Source organism: Theropithecus gelada, chromosome 15 (assembly GCF_003255815.1).
Source record: "Theropithecus gelada isolate Dixy chromosome 15, Tgel_1.0, whole genome shotgun sequence".
Taxonomy (NCBI): Eukaryota; Metazoa; Chordata; class Mammalia; order Primates; family Cercopithecidae; genus Theropithecus; species Theropithecus gelada.
Genome location: NC_037683.1, coordinates 1,831,630 through 1,859,483, shown reverse-complemented (window position 1 = coordinate 1,859,483; position 27,854 = coordinate 1,831,630). Strand labels below are relative to the sequence as shown.

At 54.2% G+C, this 27,854-nt stretch overlaps 3 protein-coding genes across 7 annotated transcripts in view; 1 reads left to right on the top strand and 2 right to left on the bottom strand.

Annotated features, from left to right (window-relative positions):
• Positions 1–480: 480 nt before the first annotated feature.
• Positions 481–8,747, bottom strand: ENTR1 (endosome associated trafficking regulator 1). 3 transcript variants are annotated; one of them, XM_025359599.1, is made up of 10 exons: positions 8,492–8,747; positions 8,254–8,403; positions 7,151–7,219; positions 6,412–6,524; positions 5,724–6,140; positions 4,568–4,641; positions 3,748–3,859; positions 3,280–3,342; positions 2,703–2,842; positions 481–1,461 (listed from the first exon to the last, which is right to left on the bottom strand). In XM_025359599.1, exons 1-10 carry the CDS (start codon positions 8,559–8,561, stop codon positions 1,362–1,364), a joined length of 1,308 nt encoding a protein of 435 aa, XP_025215384.1. In that variant the 5' UTR covers positions 8,562–8,747; the 3' UTR covers positions 481–1,361. The 3 variants fall into 3 exon arrangements, with proteins under 3 accessions (XP_025215384.1, XP_025215385.1, XP_025215386.1); XM_025359600.1 differs by lacking the exon at positions 7,151–7,219; XM_025359601.1 differs by lacking the exons at positions 7,151–7,219; positions 8,254–8,403.
• Positions 8,725–22,005, top strand: PMPCA (peptidase, mitochondrial processing alpha subunit). 2 transcript variants are annotated; one of them, XM_025359597.1, is made up of 13 exons: positions 8,725–8,891; positions 10,146–10,348; positions 10,636–10,715; positions 10,956–11,038; positions 12,712–12,806; positions 14,773–14,873; positions 15,444–15,707; positions 16,503–16,595; positions 16,867–16,985; positions 17,109–17,199; positions 17,325–17,387; positions 20,080–20,224; positions 21,334–22,005. In XM_025359597.1, the coding sequence occupies exons 1-13, from the start codon at positions 8,821–8,823 to the stop codon at positions 21,501–21,503; spliced, it is 1,578 nt and encodes a 525-aa protein (XP_025215382.1). In that variant the 5' UTR covers positions 8,725–8,820; the 3' UTR covers positions 21,504–22,005. The 2 variants fall into 2 exon arrangements, with proteins under 2 accessions (XP_025215382.1, XP_025215383.1); XM_025359598.1 differs by lacking the exon at positions 12,712–12,806.
• Positions 22,006–27,482: 5,477 nt separating this feature from the next.
• INPP5E (inositol polyphosphate-5-phosphatase E) overlaps positions 27,483–27,854 on the bottom strand; it is a 14,162-nt gene continuing 13,790 nt past the window's right edge. For both annotated transcript variants that reach the window (XM_025359596.1, XM_025359594.1), the window contains exon 10: positions 27,483–27,784. In XM_025359596.1, coding sequence (XP_025215381.1) covers positions 27,652–27,784 — 133 coding nt within the window. In that variant the 3' untranslated portion in view covers positions 27,483–27,651. The remainder of the gene's footprint in view (positions 27,785–27,854) is intronic.

Below are 27,854 nucleotides of genomic sequence, written 5' to 3'. Positions count from 1 at the left end.
TCAGAACCTCATTCCGGCACTTTCCAACCACAGCACACTGCCTCAAGTCAGCTCTGCTGGCGGAATCCAGAGCCTGCTTTCACCAACCGGCAGAAGCGGGAGGTGCGCGGGGCCAGGTAGCAGGGCCCTCCACAGTGGCTGCTGGAAAGCTCTGGCTTTCGCCTGTAGCTAAGACGAGGGGTCTAGCGGTTCAGACACCTTGTTTGAAAAATTCAGCCACGTGATCTGCAAGGATGATCCAACGCTAGAATCCGGTCTGTCCAGCTCTGAGATGTGCAGCTGCATGACTCACACGTCCATCATGTATGGGTCCCTGTGGTCAGGCCCAGGCAGCAGTGGTCTGAGTCTGCCCCTGACCCTGAGGGCTGAGGACCTGACAAGAACCTGCCAGCACAAGGCACCAGTTAGGGCAAGAGCAAGTGAGGTGTGGAAGGCCACGACGTTCTCCAAGGACCAGCTAAGTCAGCAGAGAAGAGACAGTGCGGTGAACTGCAGAATTTATTAAATAAAAAAGCTATCATTTGGAACAGGAGGAAAAAAGAAAGTTTAAAAAAAATTCTATAGGAAAAAAGTCAAAAAGGCATTTAGTGTTCATCAACTTCCCTCTGCGGGAGGCCGTCAGAAAGGCAGCTAGGACCTCACACACCCGGGCGGGCGGGCTCTGCACATACTTGAAATTCCTGAATTCTAAACTGCATTGTACAAAACGCTACTTGAAACATCCACCAGAACCCCCAGCCAAAGAGGCGCATCTGGACAGCTTCACAGCACGGAATGTGTGGCCATGGTCCCCGTGGGTCCTGGGGGAGAACAGCAGCAGCCATGCAGTGGCCCCTCCACACTCGGGCCATGACCACAGGGACCAGCCGCTGGGGCCACCAGAGTGACCCAGGAGCCAGAGGGAGCCCTGAGTGTCGGCGGAAGGCACAGGTCCCTGCCCAGGGTGGCCACCTCAGAGGTGCATTTAGTGTTTGTTCTACTTACGAAAGCAAGGACAATCAATTGTACTTATCTTACAACTGATGTTCTGGGATGGGATTGGAAAACACTGATTCCAGAACCGCTCTTTTTCTTAAAATCGCTGGCTTTCATGACAGTGTCTTCCAAGAGCTCATTAGAATCTGTAACACCGCAGGAATTTCGCCACGAAGGGCTGCATAGAAACCACAGGGGCAGCTCGGCCAGGGCTGCTCCCATTGCGGTGGCCAAGAACTGGCTGAGGGCACGACACTGGACTCTTGCGATAAACACTTTACTCTGGGTGAAGACTGCGTATTTAAGGACACAACTGCACATTCAGATCAAGCGGTGGTGATCTCAGGGCATACGCGGAACTTCATGCTGAAAACACCCAGGGGTCCTCAAGAGTCTTCCTCCTCATCTTTAATTTCAGAAATTCTGTCTATAGATTTAAGGATTTCAGCAACGAGATTCAGTGTCTCAGCTCCGGAAACCAGTTGCCTGAAAGCAAGCACGGATACCAGGATGGGCGGCAGCAGCTACTCGGCAGCAATGGGACTCGGCGGGGAGAAAGGGGAGGGGCTGGAGGGGAAGAAACGGGGGGTTCCACAGGGGAGGTCGGGGAGAACGGGGAGGGGTTCCAAGGGGTGGGGGAAGGGGAGAGGTTCTGAGTGGGAGGAAGGGGCGGGTCTCCAGGGGGAAGAATGGGGAGGGTTTCCACGGGGGGGGGGGGGAGAAAGGGGAAGGGTTGGTATGCGGAAAAAGGGGAGAGGTTCTGAAGGGGAAGAGAGGGGAGGGATACTGGGGAGGGTGGGGAAGGAAGGGGAGGGATTCCAGGGGGAAGAATGGGGAGGGTTTCCATGGTGGGGGAAGACCTTGTTCCACAGGGGAAGGGTAGAACAGGGAGGGGTTCTGGGGGGAGAAAGGTGAGGAGTTCCAGGGAGAAAGGGACAGAGTTCTGCGGAGGAGAAAGGGACAGGGTTGCAGGGGGAGAAAGGGACAGAGTTCTGTGGGGGAGAAACGGAAGAGGTTCCAGGGAGAAAGGGGTGGGGTTTGCCGGGAGGGAGAAAGGGACAGGGTTCTGGGGGAGAAAGGGACAGGGTTGCAGGGGGAGAAAGGGACAGGGTTCTGGGGGAGAAAGGAGAGGGGTTCCAGGGAGAAAGCAGTGGGGTTTGTGGGGCAGAAAGGGACAGGATTCCTGGGAGAAAGGGAGGGGCTCAGGGGAGAACCACAGGTTTTCCACTCCTAGCTCCTCTTCGAGGAGACCCATACCTGACTTCACAGGAGACGGCTCCTTTGTCCACAGGGAGTGCTCTGAGGGGCCAAAACCGCCCTGCAGAGCTCAGCCCAGTGGGCGGCAGACACTCACCACTGTCACAGTGATGGTGGCTGGCATGTCCCCAGCCAGGCACAGTAGTAAGGGCCTTCTGGGAATTTGCTTTTTCACCAGGAGGGAAACTACCACTATTTCCTTTATTCAGAGCTTTAGTGTCCACAGGTGGTGGGGCTGTCTGCACCTCCCAGGTGGGATTGGACACTGCGAGGCAGGTTAGAAAGCCTGTGGTCTGTCCACAAAGTGACCCAGAGAGCTATCGGGACCACTGAGCACGCGTCCCTCCCTGCGGCTCCCTGGTCCTCCAGCCACGGTGCTGTCAGCCTGGGCCCCCACCCAGTATCACTGACGACCACTCCAATCTCACCCCTTTCCCTGCCAGGCTTCCCAGTGCCTCCCAGGCACTCACTTAATAGAAGCCTGTGCGCTGTTCATGACCACCCGGAGGTTCTGCAAGGCCACGTCGGCGTTCTGCTTCACCACAGTCAGGCTGGCGCCCTGGCCGCACCGCAGGGCTTCATTCTCTCGCTGGAAGTTGGAGACCTGCGCCTGGGGGGACGGTTATGGCTAAGGAGAGAGCAGCTCCGAGGCAATCCGGGTAAAAGTCACCCCCCAGCGAGGCGAGGACTTACCCGTGGGGGCCTGGCACTCAGGACCGGTGCTCTGGCCTAACTGGGGGCTCGCCTCTGGGACTGGGGGCTTAACGGCTTCCCCTTCACTCCAGTATATGCCTAGCACCTAGCTCTATGGAAACAGGGACTCCCAGGTGGACGCCCCATGCCAGACCCCAAAGTCCCAACAGAACTCCAGGGCCTCCCTCTGCTTCAGGCCCCGACAGGAAGCAGGTGCTGTCCCCATTTGAAGTCCTTTCTCTGCTTGGGCCCAGAGGAAACCCCAGCAGAGTCTTTTATCTCCGTCTGCTTGAATTCATTATCTATGTGACTCCACAGATCAAAGGAAAACACTGAAGTCCTTTCTTTAATTACCTGGAGCAAACTGATTTCCTGTTTCAGTTTCACGACGTGGTTTTCTGCCTTTACAGCCCGTTTCTGTTACCAAAAAAAAAAAAAAAAACCCCACAAAAAGCATCACTGATGTCCTCACATTAATACCGGACACGGGCCTCAACGCAGGGAGCAGGAGGTCACCCAACCTGGCTGTGGCCCTTCACAGCCCGTGCCCCACCCAGTCCCGCCTCCAATCTCAGACCACGCATGGGAAGGGCTCACCGTGCAGCGGTTGTGCTCTGGTTTGCCCCCACTCCCCATAGACGGCCTCATGGGCCAGCTATCCCCAGGCACAGGGAGACAGCGATGTCAAGGGACACCGGTCCCAGAGAGCCACATGGCCCTGCTCCCAAGGGCAGGCTGTAGCAGCTGCTGAGGACAGCAGCACTTTCTCAGGAGCGCTCCTGCCCCACCCAGCTCATCTGATTGAAAGAAAGAAACCCATACGGTCATCAGCTCCAGGTTCTGCTCCACCTGCTGAACCACCGACTCCAAGTCGTGGTAGTCGCTTTCCTCCTTGATCATTTTTGCTTCTAATTTCCGCTCAAGTGTCCTCACCCTTGTTAAAGAAAAATCCGAGTTGTTAATTTCTGTGGCTACTTTTAAGAGGACTACAAAAAGACACCTCATGAGCCAGATAAAACCCGCTAAGAGCCTGTGATGGAATGGGCCTCAAGCACAGTGGGGCGGCGGCAGCAGCCTCAGGTCTAGACCTGCAGCCGGCTACCAGGCAGGCGTGCAGGGAGGGGCTCTCACAGCACTGCTGCTCCAACAAGGAATCTGGTGGCTTTTTGTCTAAAGTTTAAAATAAACCTTCGCCAGACGCCGTGGCTCACGCCTATAATCCCAACACTTCAGGAGCTTGAGGCGAGAGGATTCCTTGAGCCGAGGAGTTTGAGACAAGCCCGGGCAACATAGTGAGACCCTGTCTCTACAAAAATAAAACTTAAAAATTAGCCAGGTGCAGTGGCAAACGCGTGTAGTCTCAGCTACTCAAGAGGCTGAGATGGGAGGATCACCGGAGCCAAGCAGGTCAAGGCGGCAGTGAGCCGTGATTGTGCCACTGCACTTGAGCCTGGGTGACACAGCAAGACCCTGTCTCAAAATAAACTTTTATGCAGAACACAGAAATGTGTTGGATGCTGAACATTTATATACAAGAAAATCCAGATCTGGTTTGACTCTGATTACTTCGTTATCATTTAAAAACAGATTTCCCTCTGTGTTAGATGTTGTGGATTGCATTCCTAACTAAAAGCTTACATACATTTCTGTTTGAGCTTCAGAAAAGCTCTGAACCTCATTCAGCTTTCTTCTCAGCTTAGAATTTTCATCTTTCAGCTGTGGAGAGAGAACATCCTTATTAGAAAGTCAGCATGTCTCGCTCAAAAGGGTGTGCGCTTCTGCGGTCTGGCTCTAGAGCCTCCTGATAAGCAGAGATGGCTGGGTCAGTGCAGCGTCCACCTGCAGCGCCCTACAGAAGACGACCACGGAGGCGGGCACTTTTCAAAGACCTGTGGTCACAGATGCCAGTTAATTTTACTCAGAGGCCGGGGCAGTGGCTCACGCCTGTAATCCCAGCACTTTGGGAGGCTGACGCGGGTGGATCACCTGAGGTCAGCAGTTTGAGACCAGCCTGGCCAACATGGTGCCCTCGTCTCTACTAAAAATACAAAAATTAGCCAGGAGTGGTGGCAGGCACCTGCAGTCCCAACTACTTGGGTGGCTGAAGCAGCAGAATCACTTGAACTTGGGAGGCAGAGGTTGCAGTGAGCCGAGATCATGCCACTGCACTCCAGCGTGAGCAACACAGTGAGACACTGTCTCAGGAAAAAACAAAATTTTTTTCTTTTTTTTTGAAACGGAGTTTCGCTTTTGTCACCTAGGCTGGAGTCACCACGCTCAGCCTAATTTTTGTATTTTTAGTAGAGACAGGGGTTTCACCATGTTGGCCAGGCTGGTCTCGAACTCCTGACCTCGTGATCCACCTACCTCAGTCTCCCAAAGTGCTAAGATTACAGCCGTAAGTCACTGCGCCCAGCTAAAAAAAAATTTTTTTTACTCACATCTTATAACCTTTTAGGTGAGTATAATTTTTTAAAAAATTTTCCTCCTCTTAGAATACTTAGCAAGATGTCCCTGAGTTGACGACTGCAGCCAGCCTTTCCTGAGGGTACAGCCCTTTAAGTGCCCAACTGCATCCAATTCACAGCTTCTAGCTCACCAGTCCTCTTTAGCCGGTTCTATTCACATGTGTAACCAGAGGCAAAGTCAAAGGGAAAGTGGATAGCAGGCTGTTACGCAAGTCGTCTCGTCCTGGAAATCAAACCAGGCCACCCAGGAGGCAGGGTGGCTCTAGGTTCTCCCTGGGAGAGGCTGCTCGGACAGGCGCTGTGCCACAGGGCGTCGCAAGGCTCACTTACTGCTTCGTAACTTATCTCCAGCGTCCGCAGGTGCCTGTCTCCCAGAGACTCTCCATGAGCCGCAAAGTCTGCGCTAGGACTCCCTGCCGGAGAGGCCGGAGACACGCGAGAATCAGTGTCACTCAACGCCCATGGGGGCAGAGACTCAGGCCCTGCCAGTTCCGACGGGGTGGAGAAAAAGGAAAGGTATGTGCTGCAGGGCGATGTGCCGGCACGGACCCGCTCGGGGTGAGTCTGCTCGATGGCGGACGGCAGGTAGGCCCCACTCCATCCGGTGTCCTCATCCTCCTCCTCATCAAGGAGGTCACCGGCCCCTGTCGGGTCCTCAAAAAATGGCTGCTGATACTCCAGGCCATACCCCCCGGTTTGGGAGGGTGGGGAGTTGTGGTCAAGTCCCAGTGAATGCCTCGAGGCTTCCTGAAAAAAAAAAAAAAGACAAAAAACAGTGGAGGCCATGCTTCTGACTCGGAGTGCATCTTCCTTTCTCTGTGTTCCGCCTCGGAACACGAAGAAAGGCCCAATCTCATCTACTGGAAGGAGCCCAGCAGCTTCTGGGCCCAGAGCTGCTCCCCAGCACTGATGCCTGCCCTGCTCTGCCACACTCGTGCACAATCTCCTCCGAAGGAAGCCACAGAGGCCAGAACAGAAACGTCCCGCGGAGCCATCGCCCACAATGCCGTGGATTTACCTTTGCATAAATCCTGCTGGCCGGATCCTCTTTTGACAGGCCGAGGTTCTTGGTCTTCAGAAACTCTTTAAAGGAGAATGGATTTGCCTCTTCAAGATCTTCAAATTTGTCATCTGGAATAACAGACATCACAGATGCATAAAGTCTACTGAAGAGCGCTGAAAGGGAACCTTCCTGTTCACCTGTCTTTCCAGAGCATGGCCACATGTGAGATCGGCTAGCCACGCTCGTCATTCTACCATGACTCAGGCGGCACTAAGAAGCGTGAAGGAGGCCGGGCACGGCGGCTCACGCCTGTAATCCCAGCACTTTGGGAGGCCGAGGCAGGTGAATCATGAGGTCAGGAGATCGAGACCATCCTGGCTAACACGTTAGCTAGGTAACCTAGCTAACGCCCACCTTTCTCTTCTCCCTCTCACCGCTTTCCCACCCTCCAGGGACTTAAGCAGCCACGCTTGGCCCTCCCAGCTGCGAGCCCCATGTAATGCCGGCTCCTGTGGCCCCAGCCCCTGAGGTGGGACTTCCCCACTCCCTGACGTTCCCTCACTCAGGTTCTTCTGCCCTTGCACCTTGCTCCTACTCTAGGGTCAAGACTGAACCCTTGAAATCCCACCCCCACCTGCTCTTTTGGGCTCCAGATACACCACGTAGCCCGTCATATCGACAGTCCTGCCACCAGACACGTGCCTGGCACTGTGTTGGATGGAGACAAGAAGAAAAGGTGACTGAACTACTCTACCTCCAAACTGTGTCTCGTGGGCTCCTGACGGGCTCTGCTTAGAATATTTCCCCTTTCCATAGCCAAAATCTGCAAAGAAACAATCTCACCCACCATGACGGCAGGAAGTCTTTATGACCTCACATTTGTGTTTTGGTTTTGTTGCACATGGAGTCTCCCTTGCAGTGGTTCTCACAGCCTAGAGAACCTCTAGAGAACCTTTTTTTTTTTTTTTTGAGACGGAGCCTCACTCTGTTGCCCAGGCTGGAGTGCAGTGGCGCAGTCTCAGCTCACTGCAAGCTCCGCCTCCCAGGTTCACGCCATTCTCCTGCCTCGGCCTCCCAAGTAGCTGGGACTACAGGCGCCCACCACCACGCCCGGCTAATTTTTTGTATCTTTTAGTAGAGACGGGGTTTCACCGTGTTAGCCAGGATGGTCTCAATCTCCTGACCTGGTGATCCACCTGCCTCGGCCTCCCAAAGTGCTGGGAGTACAGGCGTGAGCCACCGCGCCCGGTGGGCCAAGGGAACTTTAAAAAACACGAGCTCCCGGACTTGTGACCCTGGAGATGGCCTGACTCGCACAGACTGGCCCTGGTATCTGTGGTCTGAAAGGGGTTCCTCAGTAGGTTTTGAAGCCCAGTCGGAGCGAGCGTGTCCTCTTGTCTTGTGACACCCCCCAAGTGTCCTCAGACCCTGGCAGAGCCACACAAACACTCCCGCACACCCCGGGCACCCAGCAGCACCTTCTGCTTGGGTAGAACGAGGATGAACCAGATCTGGCCGCTGCCCGGCTGTGGAGGCAGATGGAATGCTCCAGCTCCGTTTCCAATCACCGCCCACTGGGGTGAAGGCCCCCCAATTCAGCCCCACAAGGAAAGGGGGACGGCTCCTGTGCTCCCCGGGCACTACCCATTCTGAACTGGAACTGTCTGGGGGGAGGTCTCCCCGCAACCAGACTGTGAGCTCCTAGCAGGGGACTCCGCCTTTGAATTCCGAGTGCCTGGCACGCAGTGAGCGCGGTGCTCATTGTTGGGTCAATGGACGAGCTCTTGCGGCAGCGGAGGTGCCACAGGTGGCGCGGGAACTGGAGGCGTCCCCGGGGCCGGCGCCCTCGTCTCTCACCTGTGTCTCCCACGGAAGCCAGCACCGGGCTGGGCACATAGCACATAAAGGCCGGCCGAATGCCGAAGAAGGGGGAGTCCAGGTCCCTGCCATGGGGGCGCTCACAGTCTAGCTGGGGGAGACAAGACCGGCGCTCATAGAACGCTGGAGCTGGAAGCAACGACAACAGCGACTTTACTGCGCGCCGGGGCGGCCGCCGCCCACCTGAACCGCTGGACTCGGCCCCTGCCCCGCTCACCGTCGGGAATGGCGAGGCTCCGGACTCGGGACAGCGGGGTGGCGCCCGGGCGGCGCGGGTAGCCCGACATCGCTGCGGGCCAGGCGGGGCAGGACCTGCCTAGCCGGGCAGCGGCGGCTCCATGGCCCCGGCTCCGCCCGGGCCGCGGTCCGTGTCGCCCGCCCCCGTCGCCCGCCGCTTGGCCGTCCCCGCTCCTCCGAGCCTCTTGCCGCTGCTTCCGCTCCGAGCACCGGAAGCGCGCGCCGGAACGCCTTCGGTTGTCGCCGAGGGGGCGGGGAATCCGCGGGCGGAAGCGGAAGTGACGACAGAAGCAGGGGCGGAGACGCAAGATGGCGGCTGTGGTGCTCGTGGCTACGCGGTTGCTGCGGGGGTCGGGTTGTTGGAGCGGCTCGCGGCTGAGGTGAGCCAAAGGTGAACCAGGCTTCAGCCTGGGACCGGGGCGGCTTGAGTCTTTCTGGACGCTCCGTCTTTGGTTTCTACAGGCGACATGGCGCCCGTTCGACGGGCTCGCACTTCGGGACACTGGTGTGGTCCCCGAGGCGACGGGGGCCCTGCCTTGCCTTGCGCCTCAAGCCCGGGGATGCAGTCCTATCTGTCTCTCTCCCCGGCTGCTGGGTCCTCTCCCCCCTACTCACCTCCCGGGTCGACGGGCCTTGTCCGAGGCCATGCTTCATCGCTGCCCCTGTGCTTCTGCCGCGTGCTCCCTCAGGAGGCTGAGCCGGTGGGGCCCCAGCTCTGTTAGACCCGCAGGGTTCTGACACGAGGGTCCAGGCTCTCGGTTGATGCGCTCTGAGCGTCCGTTGATCTCTGACGTTTAAGAACCCTTTCCGTCCCCACCGCCCCTCCCGCCCAAGTGACCGGGCCTGCCTTTCCCCACGCTGAAACTTTGTTCCGACAGCACAGGCATCGCCCCTCCCCACACAACGAGCGCTGTTTCAGGGGTGCGAAGGTGCTGCCTCCAGGAGATGGATACAGACTGGAGCGTGAACAAAATATCGGCAATCGCGTAAATGCTTTGGAGTAAACAAGCAGCCTTTCGTGATAGGAAATAACAGGAAAGACTAGAGTGATGAGGGATAGTCCTCCATCAGGGTGACATTTAAGGGAAGAGCTGAAGAATGAAAGAAGTGGTAGGCATGGGCAAAGGGCAAAGAAGCTTTGGGGGTGAAGAAGCTTTGGAATGAATCAAATGTGTTCCAGGAATTGACAGAAGAATCAGTGTGACCAGGACCTATGGGGCTGTGGGAGTTCAAGAGATGAGTTTGGAGAGGGAGATAGAGACCAAGTCACACCCCACCTTCGGACCAGGTTAATAAGGGGTATGGCTTCTAAGACTTCAGTGATGCTGTTGGAGGGCAGAGCCGTCAAGTGCTTTATGTGTACAAACTGCATTTCGAGTGGGTTACTGTTAATAAGTCCTATTTTACAGAAATAGCACGAAGACCCAAAGGATGGAACCAGCTTGCTCCAGGTCCCGTGGCTGAGCCTTTGTGGTCAGCCTCTGCTTTGTCTTCCAAAGTCTATAGAAATAAGTCCTTTAGAAAGGCAGATACTTACTTTTAACCCAGACAAAACATAACTAACTGCACCTAAGAGGTCATCACAGGTTCGTTGTCTCAAGTCTGTTGCAACTGGGCCGCTTTCTCTGTTTTAGGTTTGGACCTTCTGCGTACAGACGGTTTAGTAGTGGTGGTGCCTATCCCAACATCCCCCTCTCTTCTCCTTTACCTGGAGTACCCAAGCCTGTTTTTGCTACAGTTGATGGACAAGAAAAGTTTGAAACCAAAGTAACCACATTGGATAATGGGCTTCACGTGGCATCTCAGAATAAGTTTGGACAGTTTTGTACAGTAGGAAGTAAGTACTGTTGTGCTGTGGGTGGTCCCGCATTTTTAACATGCACATGCTTTAGTTGACTGTTAGTTGTAGTTAGCATGCCAATTATGAATTGTACCCTGAGTGGAAGCAAAGTGTACAATTTCATGAATGTTGACCTACACATATATCTGTGAAACCATCAGCACAATCACTCTCATATAGTGAAATTTGATTATTGTGTCATATTGAAATTTTAAAATGTTTCTCTTGATTAAATTTTATTTCGAATATCTGATTTAACCTGTCAATTTTCTTTTTCCTACTAGTTCTTATTAATTCAGGATCAAGATATGAAGCAAAATATCTTAGTGGAATTGCTCACTTTTTGGAAAAATTGGCATTTTCGGTCAGTGCCCAGTTTTGTAATTTTTTAGACTATACTTTTGAAGGATGTTTGAGGTTTTTCTTCTCTATAATGGTTATTTTCATAAGTTATTAAGTTGCTAAGTTATTGCTAATAAAAGACTTTTAAGTTAAGAGATAATTTTTGTACGTAGTGTTAAAAGCAAAAGTAAATTTTAAAAAGACTTGCATTTTAGGGGTAGTCTGGATTGCTCATTTAGGTTTTCCTATTTATTTTTACTAGTCTACTGCTCGATTTGACAGCAAAGATGAAATTCTGCTTACACTGGAAAAGCACGGGGGTATTTGTGACTGCCAGACATCAAGGTACACCAGCTTTTACGTACAAAGTGACTTTGTGTCCGTGGGAACTGACGTCCTCGTCGTTGCTCAGATTCTGTCTGAGCCCCCCCACTGGGAGGTGTGGAGATTCACAGGGAGAAGAGCCCTGTCCTGGATGGAGAGTTGGGTGGGCAGCGCTTACACAGAGAAGCACAGCCCTCAGGACCTCAGTTCACCCCCGTCAGTTCATCCAGGCTGTTGGCTGCATGCCAGGGATGTAGAGCAGGCCCTGTTCCCAGATAGAGCAGAGGGCCTTGCATACGTGTTGGACCCAGTAGCCAAAGGCGGTAGGAGCCAGGAGGATGAGCAGCTGACTTGGTCTGGAGTTGGGAAAGGAATAATAGGAGACGCAGGATTGGGCTGGTTCCTGAAGGAACCTGAGGGACTTTGCTAGACACACAGGGCAGAAGGCATTCCAGACCAGGAGACAGCAGGGGCAAAAGGCACTGAGCCAGGGAGGTGCCGGCTGCTTGGTGAAGGGAGGGGACAGTGTTGCCTGGAGCACAGTGCAGTGGTCTTTGCATGCCAGGTGTGGAGCTTGTTCAGAAAGTGCTGGACAATGTGAGATGGGTGGATACAGATCACAGATTTTTAAAATGGTTGATGTTTTAAGTTTGAATGCTAAAAAAATTATACATGAAAGACACGTCAAATGCTAAGAATTAAAGTAAGCTTGGAGGTAACATACTCACATTCTAAAACAAGGTCTCTTAATACCCGCTGACTCCCAGCTGCCCCTGCCAGGCTCCTGCCTGGTGTGTTTGGTCCTCCGACTCTTGACTCAAATCTGACTCATCCCAGATGAACTCCTTTTCCTGGCCAGGTGGCTGGTGTCCTGACTCAGACCCAGCCCCTCTCGCCCTCAGCTCAGGCTTTTGTTTCTGCCATTCTCCCGACGTGAGCCAAAGTCACTGAGAATGGCTCCTCTTCAGGCTGAAGGTCCAGCCAAGTCCCCTCTTCAGAGGCACTGGTGGCCACGTCCTGCCTCCCAAGCTCCCTCTTCTTCACAGCTGTTGCGTCTGTTCTGCGCAGTCTCACTTGATCACACTTGATCTCAGATTACCCCGTGATTTCGTGTCTGTCCCATGGGCCAGCTCTGTGCACTTCTGACTGTTCTGTGCCTTGTGCCGGGAACAGATGTTACAGCGAGACAGAAGCTCCATACAAGCCAGCCATTGCTGTCCCCCGATCCAGCCAAGGCCGGCCGTGTTTCCACACTCACCAGTGGGTTCATTCAGTCAACAGGAGGCTGGGATGAAACACTTCATCTTTTGAGGGAGACTATAGTTACAAAAACCTCTCTCAGAAGTGGCTCCATTTTGACTCAAGTTGTGTGTAGCTGAGTCCTGCCTACTAAGCATTCACACTGTAAAACAGGAGAAGAGAAAGGGGAAAAGTGTCTGCTGTTCCCCGACAAAGGGTAGGAGGTGCCCCCGGCACGCAAACCTCAAGCATCCCCTGAAATGTCTGCCAGTCCCCAACAAAGGGTAAGAGGTGCCCCTGGCACCCAAAGCCTGAGCGTCCCCCTGGCTGCTCAGCAGAGTGTGAGCTCAGGGCCTGGCATTTGTCCCCCTGGCATGCAAAGCGTGAGCATCCCCTGACTGTTGAGCAGAGTGTAAGCTCAGGACCTGGCATTGTGGGCTTCTTTTTTCTTCCAGAGACACCACGATGTATGCTGTGTCTGCTGATAGCAAAGGCTTGGACACGGTGGTCGGCTTACTGGCTGATGTGGTTCTGCAGCCTCGGCTAACAGGTGTGGATACCACCTGCTGGTGTTTGAGGTGGGCCTGGACATAGGGAAGGCCAGAAAGGTTTGTGGAAGCCCTGCAGCCGTGAAGAAGAGCACCTTGTAGTTGTGTAATTGGAGCTTCAGGCCAACACAAAGCGACAGTGAGATCTCGTAAGAAATAGTGCTAGGGGCCGGACACGGTGGCTGACGCCTGTAATCCCAGCAGTTTGGGAGGCCGAGGTGGGCAGATCACGAGGTCAGGAGATCGAGACCATCCTGGCTAACACGGTGAAACCCCGACTCTACTAAAAATATAAAAAATCAATCAGGCATGGTAGCGGGTGCCTGTATGTCCAGCTACTTGGGAGGCTAAGGCAGGAGAATGGTGTGAATCTGGGAGGTGGAGCTTGCAGTGAGCCGAGATCGTGCCACTGTACTCCAGCCTGGGCGACAGAGTGAGACTCTATCTCAAAAAAAAAAAAAAAAAAAGAAAGAAAGAGTGCTGGGTCCAGGCACGGTGGCTCACACCTGGAATCCCAGGACTTTGGGAGGCTCAGGCAGGCAGATCGCTTGAGCCCAGGAGTTCGGAGTTTGAGACCAGCCTGGGTAACATGGCGAAACCCTGTCTCTACAAAAAAAGATAACAAGAATTAGTTAGGTGTGGTTGCTTACACTTGGAGTCCTAGCTACTCTGGAGGCTGAGGTGGGAAGATAGTTTGAGCCTGAGAGGTTGAGGCTGCCGTGACCCATGATTGTGCCACCGCACTCCAGCCTGGGCAACAGAGTGAGGCCCTGTCTCAAAAATAGAAAGGAAGAAAGAAATAGGGCCAGTAGCCAGGCGTGCTGGCTCACATCTGTAATCCCAGCATTTAGGGATGCAGGGATGGGAGGATCACTTGAGCCCAGGACTTCGAAACCAGCCTGAGCAACATAGCAAGACTCTGTTTTCCACAAAAAGGAAAAAAACAAAAAACTGCTGGTGATTGTAAAAGTCCTTGGTGTTTCAGAGAGTGTGTATTTGAGACATCCGTGCCCTGGGATGTTTTTAGTGAAATTGGTTCTTCCGTTTTGGAAGGGCGCCTCCGACTGTCTTTAAACAACTTGAATGGTGTGTGCCAGAAATGTCCATTTCACTGTTTCCATTGCCCTCCTCAGCCTTGCAGATGGCAGGACTTTGAGTCCCTGCCAGGGGGCCAGGAGAGGGGAATGTTGGCTTTTCCAGATACCCTAAGGGTGCCCTGTTTCACAGCAGCCTGGTCTTGGTGTTCAAAGGCTACAGTCCCACGTTAAGATCTTGTTGTCGCAGCTGCACCCTTGACATCTGTCTGTGCCTCTGTTTCTTTTTGGAGATAGAGTCTCGCTCTGTCGCCTAGGCTGGAGTGCAGTGGTGTGATCTTGGCTTATTGCAACCTCCACCTCCCGGGTTCAAGCAATTCTCCTGCCTCAGCCTCCCCAGTAGCTGGGACTACAGGCGCCCACCACCACGCCCAGCTAATTTTTGTATTTTAGTAGAGACGGGGTTTCGCAGTGTTGGCCAGGCTGGTCTTGAACTCCTGACCTCAGGTAATCCACCCACCTCGGCCTCCCAAAGTGCTGGGATTACAGGCACGAGCCACTGCGCCCAGCAGTGTGCCTCTGTTTCTATGCACCTTCATGTCTGGTCTCGTGTCCTCACAGCAGCACTTGGGATGGAGATGGACAGGTCCGGTATCCTCAGTGCCTTTCACCAGCAAGGAAGCCAGGGCTTAGCAGGCTCACATGGCTGCTTTGTGGCTGATGTGGGATGAGAGGCCTACGCCTCCCAGCTCCTGCTTCCTGTGGCAGTCCCCCTCACTCACACAAGCACCCAGTCTGCCCCTAGATGAAGGCAGAGGTGACTGCCAACAGCCACCAACAAGCGGCGCTCAGGCCAGCACACAAGCTGTGGGTCACTGCTGTGTTCCTCATCTGTGCCATTGCAGACCGAGCCCGCCTTTGGGTTCTCTTGCAGATGAGGAAGTCGAGATGACGCGGATGGCGGTCCAGTTTGAGCTGGAGGACCTGAACCTGCGACCTGACCCAGAGCCACTTCTCACTGAGATGATTCATGAAGTAAAATGTCAAACTTGAGAATGCCCCTGTACCCCGCTCAGTGGCCCTCGTGACACCAGGGGTGGTGGGGAGGGGTTGGTTTGCCTCCTTGATGTTGTCCTTGCAGGTTATGGCTGTGTATGTAACATTTTAGTTTGTGTTTTTTGAGATGAGATCTCTCCACATTGCATACATTGGTCTTGCACTCCTGGGCTCAGCTCAGGTGATCCTCCTACCTCTGCCTTGCAGGTAGCTGGGATTACAGACGTGAGTCACTGTGCCCAGCTTAGAACATTCTTGATTTCTGAGTCTGCTGTTTATACAATGTTCGTATTTTCCGGTTCTTATAGTAACTAGGTCTTGACTCGTTAACACAATTAATCTTATGCTTTTTGTAAAATTTTATTCTGGAGAGGCAGATTACTCTTTTTATAAATACATACACAGCTGCTATTGCCAAACTGCAAGTAAAATATCAGCTTGCGTAGGATTTTCCTAGGGCTGGCTGCAGATGGGCGCTGGTGCTGCTTGTTGGAGGAAGCCTGGTCGCGCTGTCTTCAGTCACCTGTGTCTGTGGCTCTTCCCCATTAGGCGGCTTACAGGGAGAACACAGTTGGCCTCCACCGTTTCTGCCCCACAGAAAACATAGCCAAGATCAATCGGGAGGTGCTGCATTCCTACCTGAGGAACTACTACACTCCCGACCGCATGGTGCTGGCCGGTGTGGGTGTGGAGCACGAACATCTGGTGGACTGTGCCCGGAAGTACCTCCTGGGAGTCCAGCCGGCTTGGGGGAGCGCAGAGGCCGTGGATGTTGACAGATCTGTGGCCCAGTACACTGGGGGGATTGCCAAGGTGAAGTGGCGGGAACGTCTCATGGCCTCGGGTGGGGAACACGTCCCCTGGCCCGTGGCGTGGCATGTTTTTGTATTGATTCTGAGGGTGATAGGTGTTGACTGCACTTGTCGCTTTGCCTTAAGACATACTGTGATCCTACAGCAGGGCAGGGGTATGTCCCCTGCTGAGGGTGAGCACTGCTAGGCCTGAGCGCAACTCCCGCAGAAGGTGGACGCAGTTCTTTCCTCAAGGGTGTGGGTCTACCAGTGCCTGCGTTGCATTTTTTTGTTTTGAGATGGAGCCTCGCTCTGTCGCCCAGGCTGGAGTGCAGTGGTGCAGTCTCGGCTCACTGCAACCTCCGCCTCCTGGGTTCAAGTGATTCTTCTGCCTCAGCTTTCTGACCACCACCAGGCCTGGCTAAATTTTGTATAGAGATGGGGTTTCACTATGTTGGCCAGGCTGGTCTCAAACTCCTGACCTCATGATCCACCTGCCTCGGCCTCCCAAAATGCTGGGATTACAGGCGTGAGCCACCGTGCCCAGCCTGTATTTATTTGTTTATTTATTTATTTATTTATTTTGTATTTTTGGTAGAGATGGAGTTTTGCCATGTTGCCCAGGCTGGTCTTGAACTCCTGGACTCAAGTGATCTGCCCACCTTGACCTCCCCAAATGCTGGGATTTTAGACATGAGCCACCGTGCCTGGCTGGCATTGGATTTCTGTGTAACCACTCTGAGGATGATCTGATCTGGGGTTTGCGAGCCCTCGCTGTTTTTTATGTGGCGACATTTGCTTGTTTTCTTGGTTACAGCTAGAAAGAGACATGTCCAATGTCAGCCTGGGCCCGACCCCCATCCCCGAGCTCACGCACATCATGGTTGGACTGGAGAGCTGCTCCTTCCTGGTGAGTCCTAGTGCTGGGTCTGGTGGCGTTCCTGGTGCCATGTGGGCTGCTCAGCCAGTTCCGCCCTCCGTCCCTGGTGTCCGACGGCGCTCCTGACGTAGTCTGGGCAGCTCAGCCAGCTCTGCCCTCCGTTCCTGGCATCCAGTGGCACTCCTGACGCAGTGTGGGCTGCCCAGCCAGCCTGGTGTCCTCTGCCCTCTGTGCCTGGTGTCCGACAGCACTCCTGACACGGCGTGGGTGGCTCAGCCAGCTCTGCCCTCCATCCCTGCAGGAGGAGGACTTCATCCCCTTTGCAGTGTTGAACATGATGATGGGCGGAGGCGGCTCCTTCTCAGCTGGCGGGCCCGGCAAGGGCATGTTCTCCAGGCTCTACCTCAACGTGCTCAACAGGTTGGTTGCACTCTTTTCTGTATCCTCAGGCCAGGCCAGGTGTGTTTTTGGACTGTGAGGCCACCTTCCAGGTGACTTTTCTTTAGTTTCCCCTTCACTTTTGTGACTCTTGTTTCCTCCCAGGCACCACTGGATGTATAACGCGACCTCCTACCACCACAGCTATGAGGACACTGGCCTCCTCTGCATCCATGCCAGCGCCGACCCGAGACAGGTGAGGGCCCCGCTTGCCACCGTCCTCAACACGGCTGCCCTTCCAGACCTGGGTGTCCGTGCCTAGACGGGTCAGCAGGCTGACGGGCGCAGGCCACACTGTCATCACCTTGCCTTTCTTCACAGGTTCGAGAAATGGTAGAAATCATCACAAAGGAGTTTATTTTGATGGGCGGAACCGTGGACGCGGTAAGTGAGGTGTGGTGCCATTTCCAGGCGTACCTGTGGTGTCTGACAGGAGAGAGCCACAGTGTAGGAGTGGCCACCTGTGGGCCTGGTCCCCGAGCCTCAGGGCCGAGGTCCCGGCAGAGCAGGACAGGGCGGCCAAGGAGGCACAGCCTGGGTCTGAGCTGCTCCACCTGGGAGCCCACTGGGGCTGTTCTTCCCTGGTCCAAACCCCGAAAACAGTAAAGCAGACCAGCGCCCTCCCCCAGTGCTCGGTCCACTTCTTCTTTATCTGAGCCACTGGGTGGGTTGTGGGACTGACCGTGTGACCCTCTCTGCTGTGCTGGGAAAACGTTGGAGGAGTTTGTGCGTCCTCCTCAGCCGCCCGTGTGGGATGAAGCAGCTCGCACAGGTGGGCTGCAGTGTAGGGTGTCTCGAGCCTTTTCCTGGCTCCATTTTATGTTTGAAACTGTATTTGTTTACCAATTTTCTTTCTTCTTTTTAAGATGGAGTCTCACTGTGTCAGCCAGGCTGGAGTATAGTAGCTCAAATTAGGCTTGCTGCAACCTCTACCTCCCGGGTTCAAGCGATTCTCCTGCTTCAGCCTCCCAAATAGCTGGGATTACAGGCACCCACCACCATGCCCAGCTAATTTTTGTGTTTTTAGTAGAGACAGGGTTTCACCATGTTGGCCAGGCTGGTCTCGAACTCCTGACCTCAGGTGATCTGCCACCTCAGTCTCCCAAGGTGCTGGGATTACAATTACAGGTGTGAGCCACCATGCCTCCCTGTTTGCTAATTTTTTAAGCTTAGTTTTTGATGCTTTATATGTTTGGAAACCTTGTTACTTCCAGGACCAGAACTGGACAAATAAGCATGTTTTATACACACACACTTTTTTTTTTTTTTTTTTTTTTTTTGGAGGCAGAGTCTTGCTTTGTCGCCCAGGCTGGAGTGCAGTGGCTTGATCTCAGCTCACTGCATCCTCTACCTCCCAGGTTCAGGTGATTCTCCTACCTTAGCCTCCTGAGTAGCTGGGATTACAGGCATGTGTCACCACCCTAGGTGATTTTTTTTTATTTTTGTTTTTGAGACGGAGTCTTGCTCCGTCGCCCAGGCTAGAGTGCAGTGGCGCAATCTCAGCTCATTGCAACCTCCGCCTCCCAGGTTCAGGTGATTCTCCTACCTCAGCCTCCTGAGTAGCTGGGATTACAGGCACCCACCACCACACCTGGCTAATTTTTTTGTATTTTTAGTAGAGATGGGGTTCGACCTCAAGTGATCTGCCCACCTCGGCCTCCCAAAGTGCTGGGATTACAGGTATGAGCCACTGCACCCAGCCGCATGGCTAATTTTTGTATTTTTAGTAGAGACGGGGTTTCACCATCTTGGCCAGGCTGGTCTCAAACCACTTGACCTCAGGTGACCCACCTGCTTTGGCCTCCCAAAGTGCTGGGATTACAGGTGTGAGCCACTGCGCCCGGCCAGGAAGAGCAGCATTATTCAAGAAATAAAACTGTGGTTAAAATTAATGTGCTTCAGTTCCACTAGTGCACTGCTAGAAAAACAGTCCTCCACTAATCTGAAGTCAACGTGAAATAAATATGAAGTATTTAGGTATTTGCCTAAAGTTGCAAAAAGATCTGTCTAAATTAAGAATTATTTTACTTAAAAAAAAATGGTATACAGGCCAGGTCCGGTGGCTCATGCCTGTAATCCCAGCACTTTGGGAGACCATGGTGGGAGGATCACTTGAGCCCAGGAGTTCAAGACTGGCCTGGGCAATATAGCAAGACCCTGTGTCTATTAAAAAAAAAAAGCATCTCCACAGCCCATCAGTTTTTGGTGTTTGTTTTTCAGTGTGCTGGTTCCTAGATCTGCAAGCACCCCTGCCTGTGCCCTGAGGCAGTCGCAGGGCAGCCTGGGACCTGCGCTGCCTCCCTCAGAACCTTGCAGGGACTTTGCTAAAATCAGCTGCCTGGGCCCTGTACCTGAGGCATCTGGGGAAGCTCCAGAACCTGTGTTTCATTTGTATTCCCCCTGATTTTGCCGTGTGGCCCCTTTGGGGTCCTGGTATTTAGAGGTTGACTATTTTACCTTCTCCAGCTGCATCACACAGACAGTGAAAAAAACTCAAGGGAGGCATATTGCTCCCATACGTCAAGTGTGGTGGAAGCCAGGTGACATGTAGCATAGCCCTTCCCTAGAAAACCCGAAGGGGAGACCAGCAGGGCTGCCTGTGACCTGGGCCTGTGTCCCAGTACCCAGACGGAGGCTCTTCCCTTCCTTTCTTTCTCTTTTTTTTTGGAGATGGAGTTTCGCTCTGTCTCCCAGGCTGGAGTGCAGTGGTGTGATCTCGGCTCACTGCAAGCTCCACCTCCCGGGTTCACACCGTTCTCCTGCTTCAGCCTCCCGAGTAGCTGGGACTACAGGCGCCCGCCACCGCGTCCGGCTAATTTCTTTTGGTATTTTTAGTAGAGACGGGGTTTCACCGTGTTAGTGTTAGCCAGGATGGTCTCGATCTCCTGACCTCGTGATCCGCCCGCCTCGGCCTCCCAAAGTGGTGGGATTGCAGGCGTGAGCCACCGCGCCCGGCTTCCCTTCCCTTTCTTTTGTTCAGTTTTGGGCACAGAGATGGCCTTTGGCCATCGCTCGAGTGGGGGTGGAAGGTGGCACGGGGTGGGTGTGTGCCCATCTGACTGGACCCTGGCCCCAGGTGGAGCTGGAACGAGCCAAGACGCAGCTGACGTCCATGCTCATGATGAACCTGGAGTCCAGGCCTGTGATCTTCGAGGATGTGGGGAGGCAGGTGCTGGCCACTCGCTCCAGAAAGCTGCCACATGAACTGTGCACGCTCATCCGTGAGTACTGCGGGGGCAGTGAGGGGCTGCCACAGGTCTCAGCCAGGCTCAGAGGAGGCCGTCTCGCCCTCCCACAGGCCATGGGGGCCCGTGGTGTGTCTGTCACACCCGGAAGCCGGGGCCTTCACCAGTTGTCCTCAGCAGGGGTGGCCAAGGGCAGGGCCGTGGGGTCACAGACCTGGTCTCACTTCCTGGCCCCACCATGTACCTGCTGCCACCTTGGCAGGTGACCGCACCCTCTGCACCCCTGGGAGCGGCTGTCAGTACTTCCCCGAGTTGTTAAAGAGGACGTGAGTGAGTGGGCGAAGGGGGCTCAGTAGAGGACCGCTCCGTTCTGTGTGGAGTAGCAGTGGATTGGAATGCGCACTGCCGTTGCTGGCTCTTGGGCAGGAGTCTCAGCCCCAGGTTTCCGGGGCCCCCATGAGTGACCTTAGGAGGCCTCAACTTCCTCAGACTGTGCCAAGTCGTATGTGCATCGGACTCTTCTGGGGACAGGCTTAAAACCTGGCCCAGGCTGCCTACTGAGGTGGGGTGGCTCAGGCTTATGGTGTCACCTGTGGGTATCTCCTGTCCAGGCCTGGAGTCCCGAGCACTTGCCCTTCCCCATGTGGGCCCTTGTCCTTCCCTCAGGAGCCTCCACTGAAATCCTCCGGCAGTGTCCAGCCTCTCTGGCCTCGTCTTCTGTAGAAAACAGACCCTCCTGGACCCTGTCGCTCCTGTCCTGGGGTTCCTGGTGCAGCCCTCTGGCCCCTGTCACCCCACCCTTCTGTCCATGTGGCCCTCGGGCTCGGGGTTTTCCTGCAGGCCCATCCCAAAGGGAGCTCAGCAGACAAGGAGCTCGCTTTTCTGTAAATGTGACTCTTCCTGGGCGGGTTCGTCCTACATTTTTAAGTCATCGCCATGTCCCCATTTACTGAGAACTCACTTCTGTCACTTTTGGACTCACCCTTGGCTACACCCAGTGGCTGCCTTTGGGCCCAGGTACCCCAGCAGCAGCGCAGCGTGAGTGAGTGGTGCAGACTGGCCACCCCCTCCATGTGTTTAGTGACGCAGCCTCGGCGTGGAGGCCATGGCACGCTTGTGTGACGTACATTTGCCCTCTGCACTAGGCAACGTGAAGCCGGAAGACGTGAAGAGAGTTGCTTCTAAGATGCTCCGAGGGAAGCCGGCAGTGGCTGCCCTGGGTGACCTGACTGACCTGCCCACGTACGAGCACATCCAGACTGCCCTGTCGAGCAAGGACGGACGCCTGCCCAGGACGTACCGGCTCTTCCGGTAGAGCCGCTCCCCAGCCTGACAGACCCAGGGGCTGCAGCTGGAGCCTGTTCCTGTGCGTGTTAGTTTGGACACGAATTTAGTTTAAAAAGCTGTCTGGTTGTATGAACAGTGCAAACAATGTCACCACAGCACCCACGCAGTTTGCGTTGCTTCAGAACTCAATGTGCCGATCAGTGGAGTCAGTGTTGTGCCTGACCGCCGCAAGCCAGCAAGCAGGTGCAGTGCCCAGCGCTGGAGTGCAGCGTGCCGTGAGGAGGCCGGTCAGTGCTCCCCCTCCTCAGGGGCTCTGGGCACACGGGGCTCCACAGGTTCCTTGGAGGAGCCCTGAGCCGGGAAGCAGCGGAGGCCAGCCTATCAGAGCCTCCCTGGAGGCCACCGTGCTCCTGTGTTGGTACCAGGACTCACCTCTGACAAACAGGACAAGGTGAGGGCCCAGTCTGCTCCGAGGAGCACGGTCCATGCGTGTGCACGCGGCTTCCCTGGTAATAAACAGCTGGCATCTTAGCTTGGTGTTTTCCTTCTCGCCTGGGGAGGGGCGGTTCTTAAGGGCTGTCTGAATTGGCAGCTTTTCTAACATGGAGGCCTTCCTCCCTGATAATTATCTGGTTTGACCCAGTGACTTGAAGCCCGTTCTCATGCGACGTGCTGATTTCACGGTGTCGCAGCATGCACGGGGCGGGGTGACGGCGGGTGATGGTGACTGGCAGCAAAGCCTGCAGATGCCTTAGAGGTAGGGAGTGCCGCCAGTCCGAGGAGCCGCCACAGATGTGGGTGTTTTCAGAGATCCAAAAGGTCGCATGGCTTAGGGAATAGCCACCACAGGGCAACTTTTCATGTGGTGTAAAAACTTGTACAAGTGGCCGGGCATGGTGGCTCACGCCTCTAAATCCCAGCACTTTGGGAGGCCGAGGCGGGCGGATCACCTGAGGTCGGGAGTTTGAGACCAGCCTGACCAACATGGGGAAACCCCATCTCTACCGAAAATACAAAATTAGCCTGGTGTGGTGGCGGGTACCTGTAATCCCAACTACTCGGGAGGCTGAGGCAGGAGAATTGCTTGAACCCGGGAGGTGGAGGTTGTAGGGAGCCGAGATCGTGCCTTTGCACTGCAGCCTGGGTGACGAGCGAAACTCCATCTCAAAAACAAAAACAAAAAACTTGTACAAGTTAAAACTTGTGACGTTCTCAAACACCCATAGAAACCTTGGGAGCTCCAAGGGGTGTGGGGAGGTCGGGCCTGGGAACCTGCACGGGCCACCTCCGATGCTGTTGTAGTCCAAGGGCAGCTACCTGCACGTGTGACTCAGTGGCCTGCACAGAGCTGTGGGGCACAGTTTTGTCAAGAGGAGAGAACAGTCTCTGGTCCTGTCTTCTGAGTAGCTGAGAAGCTCAGCCTCTGTGGTGTAGACGGGAGAGAAAGTGGATATTTTCAGGAAGTTAAACTTGTAAGCTTTACTCCCGTGAGCCTCTGACTGTCCTCTGGCTATTGTAGTTTCCGTAAGACCTTGTGCCTTTACAACACACACTCCAGCGACGGTGCCTGCTTGAATTTGCCCACGTGGGAAGCTCAGCTTGCTGCCCACCTGGTGGGATTGGAGGACCGGAGCGGGAGGACGACGGTGTCTGTTTTAACAGTGGACTTCGTTAGAAACGTCCTGTTGTTACCACACCTGGGACGGAAGTTCCTGCGGCACACAGCCCTTGATGCCCAGCTGCACGGTGAACGCAGAGCTCCCGCACCACAGGCGTCAGGCCTGGGGTTGAGCTGCTGAAGATGCCAGTGAAGCACAGTCCTGCTCCAACTACCGAGAAGCCGGAGGACATTCTAGAAACTGCTACCAATTAGCCCTCAGGGTCGGTGCTTTGGAAGCCGAGGCCAAAACAGGTTCTCTCCGTTCCCTGCCACACCCAGCTGGCTGTCCCTCGATGCCTCCACTCTAACCGCAGGTCATGCGCCTGCCTTCCCTGCCACACTCCTCCTCGCCTCGCTTTTTCTTTTCTTTATTTTTTTGAGATGGAGTTTCACGCTTGTTGCCCAGGCTGGAGTGCAGTGGCGTGATCTTGGCTCATCGCAACCTCCGCCTCCCAGGTTCAAGCGATTCTCCTGCCTCAGCCTCCCGAGTAGCTGGGATTACAGGCGTGCGCCACCACGCTGGCTAATTTTGTATTCTTAGTAGACGGGGGTTTCACCATGTTGGTCAGGCTGGTCTCCAACTCCCGACCTCAGGTGATCCGCCCACCTTGGCCTCCCAAAGTGCTGGGATGACAGGCAGGAGCCACCGCGCCCGGCCCCACTTCCCTTTTTCTTTGGAACTAAGGTGCACTTGCTGCTTTTTTAAGATGGTCACCTCCCCCAAGCAGGCCATTTGGTTCATTCCAGTATCCCTGCTGGTGGCTAGACCCTCTGGCCTGGAGCAGGGCTATGAAAACACTTGCTGAATGAAAGACAAGCAAAGCATGCTTGAGAGAACGAGAGCTGAATTTTTTTTTTTTTTTTTTGAGACGGAGTCTCACTCTATGGCCCAGGCTGGAGTGCAGTGGCGTGATCTCGGCTCATTGCAAGCTCCACCTCCTGGATTCACGCCATTCTCCTGCCTCAGCCTCCCGAGTAGCCACCACACCTGGCTAATTTTTGCATTTTTAGTAGAGACGGGGTTTCACCATGTTGGCCAGGTTGGTCTCCAACTCCCAACTTCAGATGATCCACCTGCCTCGGCTTCCCCAGGTGCTGGGATTACAGGCGTGAGCCTCCGCGTCTGGCCCCGAGAGCTGAATTTTTGAAACCACCCTCACACAGGCGTATTTCACAAATTTTTTTTTTTTTTTTGAGATGGAGTTTCATTCTTGTTGCCCAGGCTGGAGTGCAATGGCACGACCTCGGCTCACTGCTACGTCTGCCTCATGGGTTCAAGGGATTCTCCTGCCTCGGCCTCCCAAGTAGCTGGGATTACAGGCGCCCACTGCCACACGCGGCTAATTTTTTGTATTTTTAGTAGAGACAGGGTTTCACCATTTTGATCAGGCTGGTGGTAAACTCCTGACCAGCCGCCTAGGCCTCAGGTGATCCACCCACCTAGGCCTCCCAAAGTGCTGAGATTATAGGCATGAGCCACTGCACCTGGCCACATTTGTTTTGCTTTTGCCAAATTTAGCAGCGGAGGATTGTATACCAAAGTTGCCACTAATATGAAGCTCTAAGAACCCACTACTATCGAGCCAGCTTTTTTTTTTTTTTTTTTTTTTTGAGGTGAGGCTGGCCCGGGAGTACAGTGATGCAACCACCGCTCGTCAGCCTTGACCACCAGGGCTCAGTTGATCCTCCCACCTCAGCCTCCTGAATAGCTGGGACTGTAGGCGCGCACCAACATGTGGGCTAATTCTTATTTTAGAGGTGGGGTCTCACTAGGTTGCCCAGGCTGGTCTCTAACTCCTGGCTTCAAGCAATCCTCCTGCCTCAGCTTCCCAAAGTGCTGAGATTGTAGATGTGAGCCACTGTGCCTGGCCGTATTTAACAATTCTTTTATTTTCCAGAGATCGGCCAACATTATTTGCATTAGTGTAAACTCCTGAGTGAAATTCCATTCATCTAAAATCTAGTGGTGAGTGCCAAGGGCATCACCTGGCTTTTGATCTGTGATCGTACTAGACACATCACGCCCCGCCACTCCCTGCCAAAAGACTTGGAGCCTCTTACTCTCAAGCCACAGGACACACTCCAGGGGCGGATCAGAATCTCTTTAACAACTGTTTGGGTCGGAGAAAAGGCCTAGGAACAAGCCATAAAAGCTGACTCATTTTAAGCCCCATTGTCCTAAAACATCTTGGTACAGATTTTCTTTTTTTTTTTTTTTTTTTTGAGACAGAGTCTCGCTCTGTCACCCAGGCTGGAGTGCAGTGGCGTGATCTTGGCTCACTACAAGCTCCGCCTCCCGGGTTCACGCCATTCTCCTGCCTCAGCCTCCTGAGTAGCTGGGACTACAGGCGCCTGCCACGGTGCCCGGCTAATTTTTTGTATTTTTAGTAGAGATGGGGTTTCACCGTGGTCTCGATCTCCTCACCTTGTGATCCGCCCGCCTCGGCCTCCCAAAGTGCTGGGATTACAGGCGTGAGCCACCGCGCCCGCCCCAGATTTTCAATGAATTGATTTGAAACTTAGGGCACATTTGTTTGGGCAAAACCTTTTTTTTTGTTTTTGGAGATGAGTCTTATTCTGTCACCCGGGCTGGAGTGCAGTGGTGCGATCTTGGCTCACTACAACCTCCGCCTCCCGGGTTCAAGCAATTCTCCTGCCTCAGCCTCCTGAGTAGCTGGGACTACAGGCGCCCGGCTAATTTTTGTATTTTTAGTAGAGACGGCGGGGGTCTCACCATTTGGCCTGGTTGGTCTCGAACCCCTGACCTTGTGATCTGCCCACCGGGACCTCCCCAAGTGCCGGGATTACAAGCATGAGCCACCGCACCCGGCCCAAGAGACTCATTTTTATTAAGAGACTGGGTGTTTGTTTCCCTACTTTTTAAGCTGCTGCTAATAAAAGTTTTATGTATCATTCACTGGAATTGTTGATAACCAGCACGGTTCATCAGGTCTGAAGTATTTGTGTCTTCTTCAAACTCTTTTCCAACTAACGCTGATCTCTGGGGCAGTGAACTAGGAATGCAAGATTTTATTTATTTATTTATGTATTTTGAGAGGGAGTCTTGCTCTGCTGCCCAGGCTGGCGTGCAGTGGTGCAATCTCAGCTCACTGCAACCTCTGTCTCCTGGGTTCAAGCGATTCTCCTGCCTCAGCCTCCCGAGTAGCTGGGATTACAGGCACCCGCCACCATGCCCGGCTCATTTTTGTAATTTTAGTAGAGATGGGGTTGGTGGGGGGGGGGGGTCTCACCATGTTGGCCAGGCTGGTCTCGAACTCCTGACCTTGTGATCTGCCCAGCACTCAGGTGATCCACCCGCCTCAGCCTCCCAAAGTGCTGGGATTATAGAAGTGAGCCACCGCACCCAGCCGAATGTAGGATTTTAAAGACAGCAGAGATGAGCTGGACAAGATCACAGTCAGCAGTTAAGGGTTGAGACGAAACTTTTTGCCTGTGGATTTTACAGCCTTTAAAACAAGGACATTGTGAGAACAGGGTATGCATGTATATTGTTTCTTCCAGGTTTCAGTCTTTGGCCAGAAAGAGAGTTTAAGACTCAATATATGCATTTATTTAAAAATATAAATATGGAAAAATAAATAATTTAAAAGACTAAATTGAATGTCCCTAGATTTTCACACATTCAAAGACTACATTTTTTCAAGAGATGGAATGGGACACAAAGCAAGAATGAACGGTTCTAAACTCTCAAAGAAAGAAACCCGGGACATGGTGGGGATCCCCAGCCTAGGTGTTCAAGGTGGTGGCATCCTAAGCTTCCAGCAGTTCCCCAGCCAGGCTCCACTGTCATTCTGTGGCTGGAGTTACAGAAGCAAACGGTCTACGTCACTGAAACCATGAGATGGTTTCATGCCAACAGGCTTGGCCGATGAGAGGAGAGGGGAGATGGCTTCTCACTCAGCCGGGGAGGCCCTTATGCTGGGGTGCGGGCCTCTTTGCCCCACGGCAGGCGACCTGCAGCCTAGCGGAGGGGAACCACGCCACGTCCTGGAGGCCATGTGGCTTCCTCAGCTGGGCTCTGGGGCCCACTGAGAGGTCTGAGGCCAGGTCCAGCCTGGCTCTGGACACCTGTGTGACATGGGGTGGTGTGTGTTTGAGGGGCTGCCAGGAGGACACAGATGGACGCCTGCTCCGGGTGTGGAGGGAGAGGCTGGCGCAGAGCACGCGGGGATGGGGTGGGGGTGGGGGGGCTCTGTGACTGCCCCCAGGACACGGGAGCTGCTCAGGACCGGATTCTGACGTCTGCCCCCGAGAGTGGCTGGGGTCTGTGGTACTGCGGCGGGTCCACGCCCTGCCCACCCATGCCGTGTGGACCTGCCATGGAGAAGGACAGGCTCACTTAGGGGTGGTTTCCTTCTTGGGACGCTGGCACAGTGGCACGGGTGCCACAGTCCCTCAGAACCGCAAAAGGCGGCAAACTCTTCGTCCTTCCCGCTGGGTTTTGATCAAATACAATCACCCCATGTTGCGGCTGTGGGTCCTCGCTCAGCAAACTTCAAGAAACGGAACAGATGGTGCTGGAGTTCTGACTCTGTAGTGCTTGCTGCCTCTGAATCTCCTTCGAAATCCGTCTTTTAATTCCTAGTAAGTATAGCTCTCTATCAAATTTGCCAGCTGCCAATGGAATGCTGTGGAGGAGGAGGGGGCATTAGGAGGGGGCCGCGCCCGGAGGAGGGGGCGTCAGGTGGGGGCCGGGCC

Coding starts and splice junctions, on each gene's coding strand:
- ENTR1 (XM_025359599.1), bottom strand. CDS start 8,561: ATGTCGGGCTACCCGCGCCGCCCGGGCGCCACCCCGCTGTCCCGAGTC. Junction 7,220..8,253: donor GGCTTCCGTGGGAGACACAG/GTGAGAGACGAG, acceptor GTTTCTTTGCAG/ATTTTGGCTATGGAAAGGGG. Junction 6,525..7,150: donor CCACGAGACACAGTTTGGAG/GTAGAGTAGTTC, acceptor CTGTTATTCCAG/ATGACAAATTTGAAGATCTT.
- PMPCA (XM_025359597.1), top strand. CDS start 8,821: ATGGCGGCTGTGGTGCTCGTGGCTACGCGGTTGCTGCGGGGGTCGGGT. Junction 8,892..10,145: donor TGGAGCGGCTCGCGGCTGAG/GTGAGCCAAAGG, acceptor TCTCTGTTTTAG/GTTTGGACCTTCTGCGTACA. Junction 16,986..17,108: donor TACCTCAACGTGCTCAACAG/GTTGGTTGCACT, acceptor GTTTCCTCCCAG/GCACCACTGGATGTATAACG.